Here is a 17,170-nt window from a genome sequence, read left to right on the forward strand (position 1 = left end):
CTTGCTCTCAATCTTTCCCAGGCTCAGGGTCTTTTCTGATGAGTTGATGCTTCACATCAGGTGGCCAAAATATTGGCGCTTCAGCAACAGTCCTTCCAATGTGAATATTCAGGGTTGATTTCCTTTAGGATTGACTGATTTGATCTCCTTGCTGTCCATGGGACTCTCAAGAGTCTTCTCCAACTCCATAGTTCAAAGGCATCAATTTTTCAGCACTCAGCCTTCTTTATGGTCCAACTCTCAATCTACATAACTACTGGGAAAACCATAGCTTTGACTAGATGGACCTTTGTCAGCAAAATGATGTCTCTGCTTTTTAATATGCTATCTAGGTTTGTCATAGCTTTTCTTCCAAGGAGCAAGCATCTTTTAATTTCATGCCTACCGTCACCATCCGCAGTGATTTTGGAGGCCAATAAAATAAAATCTGTCACTGCTTCCATTGTTTTCCCATCTATTTGCCATGAAGTTAATGGACCGAATGTCATGATCTTCATTTTTTGAATGTTGAGTTCTGAGCCAGCTTTTCACTCTCCTCTTTCACCTTCGTCAAGAGGCTCTTTAGTTCCTATTGTAACTTTTATCATTGGTCCTGGATTAACTTCTGGACCATAAATAATCTCTTTTTCCCCAATTCCAGTTTATTAGTTATTTGAAGTAGGTAATCACGTCACAGACCTCTTCTCTTTTCTAATCTATTAATCCCTGATTTCTATAAATGTTTCTACATATGAGTCTTGTGTTCCTTCAAATTCTGGCTGGCTTTAAATTGTAAGCTGTTTCATGCAGGCCGTATACTTTAGACACCAAACAGAATTCTGTCCATCACTCTTCCTGAAAAATTTTTCTCGAAGTGGAAGAACTAGTATCAGAAAATGACCCCCATGGGCAGTGGATCCTGTCCAAGGTGGTGATGGTAGGGCTGGGGGTTGGGTAGGAAGCCAGGACTGATTCTGCCTCAGTTCAGTTCAGTTCAGTTCAGTCACTCAGTCATGTCTGACTCTTTGTGACCCCATGAATCGCAGCATGCCAGGCCTCCGTGTCCATCACCAACCCCCGGAGTTCACTCAGACTCACATCCATTAAGTCGGTGAGGCCATCCAGCCATCTCATCCTCTGTTGTCCCCTTCTCCTCCTGCCCCCAATCCCTCCCAGCATCAGAGTCTTTTCCAATGAGTCAACTCTTCGCATGAGGTGGCCAAAGTACTGGAGTTTCAGCTTTTGCATCATTCCCTTCAAAGAAATCCCAGGGCTGATCTCCTTCAGAATGGACTGGTTGGATCTCCTTGCAGTCCAAGGGACTCTCAAGAGTCTTCTCCAACACCACAGTTCAAAAGCATCAATTTTTCGGTGCTCAGCTTTCTTCACAATCCAACTCTCACATCCATACATGACCACTGGAAAAACCATAGCCTTGACTAGACGGACCTTTGTTGGCAAAGTAATGTCTCTGCTTTTGAATATGCTATCTAGGTTAGTCATAACTTTCCTTCCAAGGAGTAAGCATCTTTTAATTTCATGGCTGCAGTCACCATCTGCAGTATTCTGCCTAGTGGAATTTAAAAGTCTAAATGCCTCAGCACAGGAAAGCTAATGGGGCCAAATTAAATTCTGTCAAGCATGTGCACATACCAGGGGAAGAGGGTAGTTAACCTCTTCCCCTGGTAAACGTGATTTTCTCAGTTGGGAGCCAAAGGATCAATTGGGGTCACTCAATTTACAGTGTAGCTTGGGACAGGCCTCCCTAGTCTAATACTTATATTGGAAGATTATCCTGATGGTTTTCATATTTTAATGTAACACACATCTCATTAGAGGAGTTTGTTAAAAGGTGACCCTCAGAGACCATAGATTCATTCTCTAAGTCTGTGAGTCTGTTTCCGTTTTGTAAGTACGTTCATTTGTATCATTTTTATAGATTCCACATATAAGAGATATTATGTGATATTTGACTTTCTCTGATTTCACTTAGTATGAGATCTCCAGGTCCATCTATATTGCTGCAAATGACATTCTTTCTTTCAATAGCTGAGTAATATTTCATTATTTACATGTACCACCCCCTCCTTATCCATTCATCTGTCTATGAAACATTTAGTTTGCATCCATGTCTTGGCTATTGTCAACAGCCCTGCAATGAACACTGAGGTGCATGTATCCATTCCAATCATGTTTTTCTCGGGATACATGCCCAGGAATGGGACTGCTAGATCATATGGTAGTTTTTTAAAGAAGTTCCATACTGCTTACCACCAATAGTACAACAGAGTTCCCTTTTCACCACACCCTCTCCAGCATTTAGTTTGTAGATCTTTTTCACGATGGCTATTATGACTGGTGTGAAGTGGCAACTCACTGTAGTTTTAATTTAGATTTCTCTAATAATTAGTGATGTTGAACATCTTTTCATGTGCCTCTTGCTCTCTGTATGACTTCTTTGGAGAAATGTCTGTTTAGATCTTTTATTTAGGAGCGAGAGGGGGACCAAGAGCAATAAAATATTATCATGTTACGGAAGCCAAGGTAAGAAAGTCTCAAGGAAGAAAGATTTCTTGACTTAACAGAACATTTTTACAAATTGGTAGTAAATTCACACTGTGAAGATTTAAGGAATAGGTCAGTAATGAAGAAAGCAAGTCATAGCAAGCTGCTCTATTTAGATGTAAAACAATAAAAATGAATGAGTGAATCGACAGATGGAAAAAGAATGAAGTAGTAGTGTGATTTATTGTCCTTAGAAGAAAATGGTGGATGCTTGTGTGCTGGAGAAACCAACACGTTCAATGTCAGAAAATGCAAGAAAAAGGAGTAGGGAAAGCCTGAGAGGATAACTGATTGATAAAAACATAAAGGTAAAAGAGGAGGAAACTGATTATCACATCAGACTTTCTTGGAGTCAAGTCAGAGATAATACCATTGGAGAGAATGAGAAGATGGAGATACCATCCATGGCAATCATAAAATGCTGGGTTAACAGGCAGAAATCTTTTTATCTCTTATATGTGAGAAGTCATGAGGTAGGCAGACAGGGTTTATTTTGTGGTTTCAAGTCATGAGGGACCCTGGCGTGTCCTGTTTTCGCTTCACCATCCTAGTTTAATGGCTTCTGTCTTCAAGGTTCAGAAGAGCTGCTGAATCTCCACTGATCACACCCATGTGTGCTGGCTAGAAAGGAAAAGCAAAAAAGCACAAAAGACTTCTTGCATGAGTTCTATTTCAGCATCCTTCTTGGAAGTATCACAAAAGTTTTGCGTTCATATAGTTGGCCAGATCTTATATTAGCTAAACCTATTGACTGAGCAACTGAACTGAACTGAACTGAACTGCTTGATAAAAGAGTCTGAAAAACGTAGTCCTTTTCTCCCTCAATGATCAGAGAAAAGTCAGGGTTCTCTTACAGAGAAAGAAGGAAGATGTTACTGGTGTTAGGTAATTGTCAGTCTCTGCCATAGACATGGTAAAAGTTTGTGTGTGGTTCAGTCTCTCCGTTGTGTCCAACTCTGCAACACCACGGACTGCAGCATACCAGCCTCCCCATCCTTCACTCTGGGAGTTCGCTCAGATTCATGTCCATAGAGTCGGTGATGCCATCCAACCATCTCATCCTCTGCCACCCCCTTCTCCTCCTACCTTTAACCTTTCCCAGCATCAGGCTCTTTTCCAATGAGTCAATTCTTCGCATCAGGTGGCCTAAGTATTGGAGTTTCAGCTTCAGCATCAGTCCTCCCAATGAACACCCAGGACTGATTTCCTTTAGGATGGACTGGTTGGATCTCCTTGCAGTACAAGGAACTCACAAGAGTCTTCTCCAACACCACAGTTTGAAAGCATCAATTCTTCGGCACTTAGCCTTCTTTCTAGTCCAACTCTCACATCCATACATGACTACTGGAAAAACCATAGCTTTGACTATATGGACATTTGTTAGCAAAGTAATGTCTCTGCTTTTTAATACACTGTCTAGGTTTGTCTTAGCTTTCCTTCCAGTTCAGTTTGTGGTGAGGCCATTATTGCAGTTTTGTCACTTTGTCTAGCAAAACTGCTTATCAGGAAAAGAAGTGGCTCTGTGCTGTGCTGATGAGTTTTGGCTGGGGCTATGGAGTGTCAGTTACCTATAAGGAAATGAGCAATTTTAGGCTAGAAGCAAACACATTGCTGATGCCCTGATACTGAGGTCCAGGCTGATGGACTGAAAAAGAACAATGTGTACTCACAGGGCTGGAGATCACAAGAAGGGCAAAGAACTACTTGAACAAAGAAGAAAGGATCAGGAAAGTGGAAGACGGTGTGATTAGAAAAGGAAATTTGAAGTTGGCAAAAATTAGGCAGTTACAAGTGCTCAAAGTTTGAGATGTGATTGTTTTTAGCTGGAATGGAAAAATAGATTATTATATTGATGTGTAAGAGTTCTGGAAACATGTCTAGAAGGATCATTGATAAGGATGATAATCAAGAGATTAAAGTAGAAAGGAGCATTGGAGACTAAAAACCTAGATATTCATGAAATAAACAGGAAACAGAATGAGAAGGAACAGTACCAATGTAGAGACTTACCTACAACTGAGGTTGACTGGAAATCACAGGGAAATAGTAATTATGGACATTTATTCAGTACTTGCTATGTGACAGTCAACAAACTGTGTTTTTAATACAAAATGATTTTTAAATAAACTATTTAGGAATAATTTTAGATTTACATAAAAGTTTTAAAGATACAGTTCCTTTATTGTCTCCATTCATTTTCCTCTAAATTGAACCTCTTACATAACCATGGTACTTTGGTAAAACTAGGAAATGATACTGGTCCAATACTATCACCTAAATTTTAATTTGGCTTTCTGCCGGTGTTCCACTAAAGCTTCTTTTCTGTTGCAGAATGCTGTCCAAGATACTCTATTATATTTTGTCTTTATCAACAGTTATGTCTCCTTAGTCTTCTAACCTGTGAAAATGTCTCAGTCTCTGGTTTTCTTGACTGTAACACTTTGAAGAAGAAGACTCCCAGAAATCTAGTGGAATCTCTCTCAATTTGGGGTTTCTCTGACATTTTTCTCATGATTAGACTAGGGATTGGAGAAGGCAATGGCACCCCACTCCAGTACTCTTGCCTGGAAAATCCTACGGACGGAGGAGCCTGGTAGGCTGCAGTCCATGGGGTCGCGAAGAATCAGACATGACTGAGTGACTTCACTTTGACTTTTCACTTTCATGCATTGGAGAAGGAAATGGCAACCCATCCAGTGTTCTTGCCTGGAGAATCCCAGGGACGGCGAAGCCTGGTGGGCTGCTGTCTATGGGGTTGCACAGAGTCGGACATGACTGAAGCGACTTAGCAGCAGCAGCAGCAGACAACTAGGGTTACATGTTTTTGAGAAAATCATACCATTATATCTTAGAGGAACACCAACACTTATTGTCAAACTCGACTGCTTGGTTAAAGTGGTGCTAGACAGATTTCTACAGTGCCAACTTTTAACTTTTTCCCTTTCTCTACTGTATTCTTTGGAAGCAAGAGGCTGAGTTTAGCCCACACTCAAGGGAAGGGGGGTATTAAGCTCCCTGGAAGCTTAATTATCTATTAGAAGACATAGTTATCTATACTCGGGATTCTGCTATTAGGAAGATTTGCCCTTTTCCCCAGTTATGCAGCCCTTTATATCAGCATGGATTCATGGATATTTCATTCCTTGGGTTGTAATCCAATACTGTTATCATTTTGCTCAAATTGTTCCCATTTTGGCCTCCTGAGAACTGTTTTTATATAAAGTCTCTGTGGAATCCCCCAACAATACAGTGAAGCATTACTGTTATCCTTATTTTGTAGAAACAGAAACCCAGGCTGAGAGAGAGGAAGAAAGCTTCCCAGTGATTCACATCGTATGTGTGCTGAAGCTAGGAGTCTGACCTCAGTGTCTGAGTGCTTAGCTCTCTTGGAGGAAAAGGATCTCTACCAATACAGATCAGAGATAAGCTGTCTCTAACACCATTTCAGAGGTAAGATCTGTTTTTGAGAGGATCATCACAAAAGCAGTCGTTGCAGAGAGGACGTGCTTCCTTCCAAAGGGTCAGTGTGAAGAGAAGGAACCACAAACAGTGATCAGAAATGAGACTCTTGCAGGTGGGAGGAGAGGAGAGTAACTGAAGGAATAGTCGGATGCAGGGCAACTAACACCACAGAAGCAACTGGAGGAAAGAAATCCACTGAGGCTACAATATATTTGGCTGCAGGGCCACAGAGAACCAGCCTATGGTAAGAAGGAAGTTAAGCGAACTTCAACAGAGCAACGTAACGGGAGGAAAACAAGATTTCAGGAGCTCAACACTGTTTTAGAGAAAGGAGGCAAAGAAGTGATAAGGAAAGGGATGCAGAATTAAGTAACATTTTTTCCAGGATAGAGGATGACCTGTGCACAGGTAAGCTTATAGGAGAGAGAAGATTCTGGAAGAGGAAAATACAGTGGTTTACAATGTTAATTTCTGTTGTACAAAGTGATTCAGTTGTACACATACATACATTTTAAAAATAATCTTTTCCATTATAGTTTATCATACTGAATATAGTTCTCTGTTGTTCCATGTCCAGTTCTAACTGTTGCTTCCTGACCTCCATATAGGTTTCTCAAGAGGCAGGTCTGGTGGTCTGGTATTCCCATCTCTCTCAGAATTTTCCATAGTTTATTGTGATCCACACAGTCAAAGGCTTTGGCATAGTCAATAAAGTAGAAATAGATGTTTTTCTGGAACTCTCTTGCTTTTTTGATGATCCAGCGGATGTTAGCAATTTGATCTCTGGTTCCTCTGTCTTTTCTAAAACCAGCTTGAACATCTGGAAGTTCACGGTTCACGTATTGCTGAAGCCTGGCTTGGAGAATTTTGAGCATTACTTTACTAGCATGTGAGATGAGTGCAATTGTGCGGTAGTTTGAGCATTCTTTGGCATTGCCTTTCTTTGGAATTGGAATGAAAGCTGACCTTTTCCAGTCCTGTGGCCACTGCTGAGTTTTCCAAATTTGCTGGCATATTGAGTGCAGCACTTTCACAGCATCATCTTTCAGGATTTGAAACAGCTCAACTGGAATTCCGTCACCTCCACTAGCTTTGTTCATAGTGATGCTTTTTAAGGCCCACTTGACTTCACATTCCAGGATGTCTGGCTCTAGGTGAGTGATCACACCATCATAATTAACTTGGTCGTGAAGATCTTTTTTGTACATTTCTTCTGTGTATTCTTGCCACCTCTTCTTAATATCTTCTGCTTCTGTTAGGTCCATACCATTTCTGTCCTTTATTGAGCCCATCTTTGCATGAAATGTTCCCTTGGTATCTCTAATTTTCTTGAAGAGATCTCTAGTCCCTTGGACTGCAAGGAGATCCAACCAGTCCATTCTGAAGATCAGCCCTGGGTGTTCTTTGGAGGGAATGATGCTAAAGCTGAAGCTCCAGTACTCTGGCCACCTCATGCGATGAGTTGACTCATTGGAAAAGACTCTGATGCTGGGAGGGATTGGGGGCAGGAGGAGAAGGGTCCAACAGAGGATGAGATGGCTGTATGGCATCACGGACTCAATGGACATGAGTTTGAGTGAACTCTGTGAGTTGGAGATGGACAAGGAGGCCTGGCGTGCTGCAATTCATGGGATCACAAAGTCGGACACGACTGAGTGACTGAACTGAACTGATAGTTCTCTGTGCTATACAGTAGGACCTTGTTTATCCATTCCATATATAATAGTTTACATCTGCTAACCCTCCTCATGGACATAAGAGAATAGACTTGTCATTCCCAAGGGGGTGGGCGAGGGTTGAGGGAGGGATAGAGTGGGAAGCTGGGGTTAGGAAGGGTGTTTAATCTTGAAGGCAAGGGATCTTCTTCTTCTCCCTCATTGGAGGTTGGCTTAAGAGCAGAGGCCAATGGTACTGCTGGGGTCAAAGTACATAGTCACTGAGGGTGTGCTGTGGGGTTTTGATAGTTTCCGTTGTATTAGTGGAACTGGAAGCATGGTCCTCTGGAGACATTGGGAAAAAACTTAGAGCAATATTCCTTAGTCTGGTGAGTAGCTAATAACATCCCTGGTCAGTGTCTGATAGGCTTGATAACAGGGGGGCAAGTTGAAGTCACTCATGCTGAAGGAAACCAATTGACTAAATGAAAGCAGGCATCAGGAATATGATTATCTGGATTTTTTTCTTGGTTCTTTGAGATCAAATATTTGAAACTGAATATATTATGCACTTTTCAGACGAAAGACAGTGTTAGTCTTTCTCAAATGTTCAGACTCAGGTGTAATGCGCATTTGCTATGTTACTATCAAGTTGTTATGATTAAGAATAAGTGTAAAATTAATGTAAACAATTGTTACTGAGAATGAACTTTTTCTTCAAATAATGCCAACTGCAGAATTCAAGGTGAGTGTTTAATAGTTATAATGTAATACCAAAGGCTTAACATGGTATATTTGATAGAGACATAAGTTCAGGCAATAACTTTTCTTATCAAAGCACAAAATAGAACATGGGTTGTTTAAAATTTTTTTCATAAATATTCTTAAAATACTATTAAAATGGAATGAATACTACCACCACTAAACTATAACACTGATTGTGCAAGGTTTAAAAGAACAGTCCATTGCAGAAGCATTTTAATCTATGAGTTTCCTTGAAGTCTTTTTTTATATTCCAGTAAAGCCCAAAATATTCAGGGGAGCAGAACTTCATAAGAAGTTTAGGAATTACTGACATAACCTATCCTTAAATATTATAGGTTGCCTTCATCTGACATAATTACAATACTATACCATAAGTGCTCATTTCCTTTATGTGGACCAAAAATAATTTGCGTTAAAACATACTATTCATACTTGGTGATTATTTTATTACCATAAATTATTGTATACAATTTTTGATAAGGATATTATAAATCATATTTTAAACAAAAATGTATGCATGGCATATGTAAGCAGTAACATCTCGAAGGAGAAAACACCCATGAAAACATTTACCTAAAATTTAGTAATACTGAAAAACACTAGATTGTGCAGAGTAATGATTAAAAGCTATGTGTAATACACCGGAACACTGGTAAGTCTTCAGGTGCTGGAGGAACAACCTGGCATAGGAAAAAGATCTGAGTAGGAACAGCCACATCCTTAGAAGTGCACGTCATCAAAAAATAAATCCCTCAATATAGCATTACACAAAGATTCTTCCTTTGGCACTTAACAATACAGACAAAGGTGTATTGGGTTTAATGTGATTTTATTATTAGGTAAATTTTAGTTACTTTATATAGATAAAAATATACAATATTGCTTTAAGTTTTTTAAGTGTATACTTGATCGTCAACATATTCACATACAGTTTAGAAGCCTGTTTTTCCCCCACTAAACAAACAGTTCATCCAGTAACATGTGGAAGAGACTAACAAAAATTATTTAGATGAAGACTTTTCATAAAAGGTTTCAATGTAAAAGTGGAATATTAATCTGGTCTAAATCTTTAGTGATTCCTCCTGCTACAAACAAATTATGAAATGTTTTAGACAAATTTATTTTTTTCAACACTTGAATTCATTGTCCAGGTTCAAAATTCTGTTGGAAAATGCATAAAACTGACTTAGCTATTGTGTCTGAAGTCACTTTTATATACATTGATTTACTAAAAAAAGAAAAGTATAGTATTTTAATACTATATTTCAGTTTGGGATTTCATTGTGTTTTTATATAATACATGCAAAACATGTCTATGCCTTTCAGCTGTCCTATTTAAATGAAAGAAAGTCAGATGGTGGCACTTTTAAGTCACCCAAGGATGGTAAAGTTATTAGTGGTCTGATTAATTTGCTTACTTAAAAAGACAGTGATAAAATATGTTAAGACCCAAACAAGTTATTTTTGTGCATATATAAGGTATGCACTATTTTTAAATGAAAGACTGAAAACATTTTACAAATATCATTGTTCATTATAAACTATACAATGCACCATTTTTTCACTTATACCAATACTCTGCACCAAACATTGCTATATTTAATCTTAACACTCCTCAAATATGAGAAAAACAGTTTCCACTGTACTAAGAAGTGAAATTTATAAAGTCAACATATTACATTTTAAAGGATTACAGGTCTAAAACAGTTTTTAAAGAATTTATACATATTGAAATGGGTGCTGTACTTATTAAAGAGCTAAAAATAAAGCTGCTTCTCTTCATTTTAAGTTAATACTCAGGGTTGCATTTAACAGCAGATTCTTTACAGGGCAACATTCAACTATTAAGGTGGAGATTTTAGTAAAGCTAAATGGTGATATATCTCTTACTTCTGAAAACTCTTGAAATTTTAGTGCTGCTCTCTTACAATAACTAAAAAAAAAATTTAGGAAGATATTTCCACTTCCAAAATTTTTCAACGTAAGGCACACGGCAACATTAAAATCTAGAAACTAGAGTAAGTAATAAATATTTCTCTTTTCAACCATTATTTGCTCTTTACCTGAAGAAAGTGGGTGAGTAGTGCAGTTGAAACATGCCTAGATTAATAAAAATGACTGAATTTAAGAAATACCAATAATATTTGTGTGCAGAATGGTATTAATTTTAAAAAGAAAAAAGTATATTTTATGTAAATATATATTTTACATAAAATATACTCCCTACAGTGTTATAGGTAGAAAAAAGTGTGAGGCACTTACATTACCAAGGAGGGAGGAGCATACTGAGATTATCTTTTTATACAAGCACCAAACCATTTGTTTTAACCTCTGAGATAAAAGCAGAAGCTAAAAGTAAAAGGAAATAGTTCATATTTGGTACACTAATAATCTACAAGTTCAAAACTCAAAGTATTTTATTTTAATCTGATGGAAGTAATTCCACCAGAGAAAAATTTTTCATATTTAAAACTGTCAAAATATCTCCCTGAAAAGGGTCTGTATATTCTGTAGTATTATTTCAGAATACTGTAAACTGTAGATGGTACTTCACTCCTCTCTGACAGCATACTATTCTAATGATGGTAGTATAGGTGAATAACTCCTCTTATTACAAACCAGATTTTAATGTTTTTATAACAGTGAAAATAACACGTACATCAATGCCTCCATGTGAACTTGCTGACATCCAACAAGGACAGTCTTATTACTCTGTGATGCTTCACAAACTACTCAAAAACCAAGGTGGGGAGTGGGCTTGGAATTACAGGAATCCACCGGATGTCAAATCAGGGTAAGTTCTGGCTTCTGATGGGTGAAGATGGGTGGCAGGCTGAGTGTTACTCATGCTATTTAATTCAGCTGGATACGTTTCATTTAAAATTGCTCCATTCTGAAACTGCAAACAGCAACGCAACTTATTAGAACAGATCCTTCATATATATTAAACCATTAGGTATGCGAAATGTAGTTCTAAAATCTTTATCCTCCAAGTTGTTCTTGTTAAACTTCAAACTCCTTTACTGCTATTTTAACTCATTCAGTGAAGTTGTACTGAACACATGTATTAGTTGCACTTACAATCTTTCAGTTTCTCCATTAGATAGTATAGGTGAGTGATATCATTGTCTCCCTTTAGATGTGGCACTCCACTGACTATTTGATCAATGGAATGCCTTTGGTTTGGGCAGGAACCACTGGATCAGAAAGTACTAGTCACGAACCACAGGTACTATTCTCTGTCATAAGTCTGCTTTGACCAGACTGTATCTCAGTAAGTTTTAGTACCAAAAAGCTAACTACATTCAAGATCACCACACTGGACTACAGATAACCCAGAACTTTCTGAAAAGCGGCAAGTTATGATTTGCAAGAGGTTTCTTAATATGCCTTATATACTATATACCACAGGTATGATTTCTATAACCAATTTTATTCATAATATGCTTTCAAAGTACTACTAAACTTATTGTCCTAATTATGGAAATAAAAATTACCAAAGTAAAATGCTTGCTCTTGCCTTTTAACAATGAAATTTAGTCTCATTTCCATAAGTGCTACTGGAAAAAAAGGAGGGAGGGGAGGACCTTGAGACACACAGTTCTGTGGAATAATAATTAGTTGGTGATGGACAGGGAATCCTGGCGTGCTGCAGTCCATGGGGTTGCAAAGAGTTGGACGTGAGTGAGCGATTGACCTGAATAATTCCATAGTTCTGTAGGTTTTTATAGATTAAAGAACTTTTGAATCTTAGTTTAATTAGTGAAAGTAATGGATTATAATCATACCTTTAATTGCTTCAAATGAAATTTACCTTTCTAAAGCCTATGTAACATTAGGTTTCAGTCCTTCTAAACTCTGTCAAGTTTCCAAAGGGAAGGTAATAATCGCCCACTAAAAGGTAGGTTTTGGATAAATTACTTTCATCACTCAATACAATGCACATCAGCAATTGTCTTTAAAGAGACTGTGTGCTAAGTCACTTCAGTCGTGTCCTTCCCTTTGGGATCCTATGGACTGTAGCCCGCCAGGCTCCTCTGTCCATGGGATTTCCCAGGCAAGAATACCGGAGTGGGCTGCCATTTCCTCCTTCAGGGTATATTTCCAACCCAGGGATCGAACCTGTGTCTCTTATGTCTCCTGCATTGGCAGGCGGGTTCTTTACCACTAGCGCCACCCGAAAAAAGACTGTCTAGAGCAGTGCTAGTCAACAGAAATATAATGTGAGCCACAAATGGAGTTCCAATTTTTTTTAGATTTAATTTTTTTTTTTTTTTTTTAAGAAGTTGCTCAGTCATTTCCAAGTCTTTGCGACCCCATGGACTGTAACCCTCTAGGCTCCTCTGTTCATGGAATTCTCCAGGCCAGAATACTGGAGCAGCTAGCCATTCCCTTCTCCAGGAGATCTTCCCAACCCAGGGATTGAACCCAGGTCTGCTGCATTGCAGGCAGATTCTTTACTGTCTGAGCCACCAGGGAAGTCCAATAACTCCTTGGGGGAATATATAGGTCCAGAATTCTTACTATTCATAAGGAAGTAACACAAAACAGTGGGAAAGAAAACACTGTAAGGAGCTGGTGCTAATGCAGGCCCTCTTCAGGATATAATTTTATATAATTCACTTCTCTACAGTTTACAAGTTACCTACCTGTGCTTATTCTGCAGCAATGTTGTGAGATAGATTGTAACTCATTGTTAAATTTTATTATAACTGAACAATGTCAGGAATGAGGTTAAGAAATTCTTTCACAGTCTTTTTCTAGGGAAAAACTCATATGTAATCAAACAAATCAAGTGTATAAAAAAGATCAGGAAAAAAACAATGAGAAAGCTGCAAATGACATTTATAAACTATTATTACAGTCTTATTGGGATTTGCTTCACAACTAAAATACACAACATGGACTCAATATTTTCTAATGGAAAAGCATAAAGGCAAGCATAAGAGATTCCTGGGTGGTCACAAAGAGCAGCGATCATTAGGAAGCACTTTAAGGTACCATGTTGGTAGAAGGGTCTGAATGACACATTTAAAAACATCCAGCTTGAGTCTCGTGATAGAAAGCCAGATAAGCTACCTTTCTTATTTTTCTTCAGATACCAGGGAAAAAACTATTTTACCTTGAAGGATAAAATGAAGATAGAACACAGAGGAGCCTAGGACTTTTAACAGAGATCACCTAGGACAAAAGTATTTGAAGGAAGCACATTGATACTGGTTTTAGCCCAATTTCAACAGGAAGAGAGTCAACATTTAATAATAACGAGTATAATCTATAAAAATACTGAGTCAGTGTGTTATATACCTGAAAATGTAAATCAACTACGTCAAGAAAAAAAAAAAAAGAGCTTTGAAAAATCTATTTTTAAACCCTTAAAGCTTTCTAAGTCAGCATGTTTAAAAGGTCAGATTTAAAAAAAAGATCAACATTATTCTGAACAGTGTACTTTTAACTAATTTTACTTGGTAATTTTACTTTTAACTTATGGATGTATTCATACTGCTTTCGTCCTTGATTTCTTTTAAATGATATACTTGTATTAGTAACGTAAAGGTACCAGCTTACACAAAATAGTCACAAATAAAATTAGAAATGTTCTCCCATACATGCTACAGATAAAATGTTAAAATCAGTCACTGACAGAAAACTCATAATTTACATCTGTTTATAATTTATGAAGAGGCATTTGAAAGGACTTACTCAGTTTGAGAACACCCTTACCTTGTTTACAAATGCCTGTGAGCCCGGCGTGGTTGAGTTGTACGGCATCTGAGCCAGCTGGCTGTGCTGAGGGTCTGGCTGGCACTGGTACATTGAAACAGCCCCGGCGTAACACGTCTGAGGAACTACCATGGCCGACTGTGGATTGAGTCCATGCTGTTGGTTTTCAGGAACTTGTAAACATGAGACAAAATCTTCTAAATTAGAAGCAGTAGTAGGGTACGGGGCTGGTTCAAAATTACCCATGGGAAAGTCTAACTGTGTACCCTGAGGAGGTGGTGGCAACCCAGGCTGACTACAGGGTATCAAGTTCTGGGGGTAAGGCATAGGATCAAGCTCAGGTTTGTAGGGAAACTCTTGACTAGTCCCGGGTAAGTCTGCAAAGACATTGTACTGCTGGAGGTCTTGCTGAGGACAATTCAAAGGCACAGATTGGTTAGAGTTCCAGTTTGCAAACATGTTGTTAACTTGCATATGCTTCATTTTCTGACACAGTTGTTGCTGCTGCTCCACTGCTGTGTGCATCTGATGGGGCTGCAGCTGCTGCTGGTCTAACTGGACCTGCTCCTGGACCATACAGCTAGGGTTCAGAGCCACAGATGGCTGCTGAGGGTACCCTGAACACCCGAAGGTAGGCTTATTTAAAGAGTCTTCAACATAGGTCAGAATTTCATCTGTTAAGTCAATATCTCTGAAGTCATCTTCACCGGAAAAGTCAGTTCTGAAAAATTCCTCATTCTGTTGCATGTGTTGGATGTCTTCAAAATCAATGCCGAGGTGTTTCATAATGCTGTACAAGTCACTGTTTCTGTTATCTGCAAAGAGCCTGGCATGATCTCCAGAGAGAGTTGGGTTCATGTCCTGAGACTGGCTGATCTGCTCATGTTTCAGGATACTGTCACTCCCCATAGGCACAACACTGGTTTGCCAGTTACTGCACTCATTCAGAGAGTCACTGAAAAAATTCCTTTCAAAAGGTGCACTAGTTGAGGCAGGATAGAGATAGATAGCCTCGTCTTGTTGCATCATGGCATTCAGGAGGGAACTGGGGTTGAGGGACTCCTTACTTAGAGTTGATGTGTCTTTTCCACCAGCACCATTTTTAGTCTTTATTGGTAAGGGATCCATTATGGAAGGAAAGGGGCTGCTTATCTCATATAGAACGGCGTCTCCAGTGGTAAACATAAATGGCAACTTCATGTTGCGTTTGTTTAAGTGCTCCATTCCTTCTTCATCTCTACGATTGGGCACAAGAAAGTTTGCATGGATTAGAAAAAGCCGTATCCTAAACATTGCCCAAATAAGAAATTTTAAAAAAGAAAAACTAGCACACGAAACACACAGTAGTTAAATTTGCTAGAGGTGAACATAAATTTGAGAGAAATCTTTCTGATGACAAGTACTTAAAACTGTTTATAGAAATTTAGATAGAATTTGTCCAAAAATTTAATTTCACTCTCAGATTCCATCCCTACCTGAAAAAACAAATTCTGAATGGAACACAGATCCAAATATACCAGTGAGGCATGCTGAAATATAAAGCTCTAAAGGAAGATTGACATATGAAAATTAAAATGTTTTGCATGGGAAAAGAATCGTAAGTTAGGTTAAGGCATGGAATAAATGTCATAGTTTCATATATACTATATAGTGTGTATATGTGTAAAATTTAATGCTGGTATTAGGTAAAGAGCTCCAAATAGGTCTAACAACCTCTTTATAACTAATAGAACAAGCAAACAAAAATAGCAAATGTATAAAAACGTGAACAAAACAAACCAGACCACTGATATGTAAAGAATACTGTACATACAAGGGAACGTGTAGTCTTGACAAGAACATGTAGGATATTTGATCAACACTGACCATACACTGGATTATAAAATAAGCCACAACAAATTTCAAAGGACTGAATTCCTTCAGTCTATTGTCTGACCTCAGTGGAATTAAAGTCAAGGAACAAACAGACAACTAGAAAATCCCCTAGTATTGAACAGTACATAACACTATGTTTCTAAATAATTCCTGAATAAACAAGTCAAATACTAGCATATTTTCAACTGAATGATAAAGACAAAGGACTGTAGTTAAAATCATAGAGAAAAACTAATACCTTAACCAAATACATTAAAAAAGAAAAAGATGGAAAGAAATTCAAATTATACCCAAGAAGAGTAGAAGGAAGGAAATAATACTGAACAGACATAACTGGGTAACAAATGTATAACAGGAAAAAAATCAATAAAACAAAAGCTGACTCCTTGAGAAGGATGATAAAATTAACAGCCTTCTAGGAATAGTGATGAAGACAGGGCACAAATTCCTAATACCAGAAAATATGTCTTAAAATTATATGAGTACAGAACTTATAGAACAGAAAGAAAATAAGAGCATAAAGGAGAAAAATCATGATGTTGATGAATGCGAAGTAAGTATTTGGTATAAAAATTCAACAGCCACTCATGATGATGATATCCTTCTGGTAAACTAAAGACAGGGATGCTTTTAAACCTGAAACAATAAACCCAGTATTTAGAAAAATAACAAAAGACTACTTACAAATATCATATGAAATGATCAAGCATTTGAAGTCTTTCTCCCTTAAAGTTGGGAATAAGACCAAAATGAATTATCATTATTTCCACTGCATTCTACTGAGGGCCTAGCCAGTACAATGGAAGAACTTAAAAAAAAAGAACAAAACTAAGTCTAAAGGTTAAAAGAAAAAAATTATTTGCAAACAACATAGGACATATTAGAAAACCTTAAAAAAGTCTACAGACACTTTATTAGAATTAATAAGTGAGTTGAAGTAAGGTCACTAAAACACCAATATTAAAAACTCAACTATTTCTATATATTAAAATTATAATATATATGCACACCATTTAAAACAACATCATAGAACATATCTAGGAATAAAATTAAAATATGTATAAGACTCAGGTAAGAACAATACAGCCCATTATTAAGATAAAAACATGGGTACATACACATGGACCACCACATTCATGGGTTGC

The 17,170-nt window shown here is 37.9% G+C and overlaps 1 protein-coding gene across 1 annotated transcript in view; it reads right to left on the reverse strand.

Annotated features, from left to right (window-relative positions):
• Positions 8,852-17,170, reverse strand: part of AHR (aryl hydrocarbon receptor) — a 51,008-nt gene continuing 42,689 nt past the window's right edge. Inside the window, exons 10-11 of the mRNA XM_018047352.1 lie at positions 14,151-15,387; positions 8,852-11,325 (exon numbers count right to left, since the gene is read on the reverse strand). Coding sequence (XP_017902841.1) covers positions 11,191-11,325; positions 14,151-15,387 — 1,372 coding nt within the window. The 3' untranslated portion in view covers positions 8,852-11,190. The remainder of the gene's footprint in view (positions 11,326-14,150; positions 15,388-17,170) is intronic.

Source organism: Capra hircus, chromosome 4 (genome assembly GCF_001704415.2).
Source record: "Capra hircus breed San Clemente chromosome 4, ASM170441v1, whole genome shotgun sequence".
Classification (NCBI taxonomy): domain Eukaryota; kingdom Metazoa; phylum Chordata; class Mammalia; order Artiodactyla; family Bovidae; genus Capra; species Capra hircus.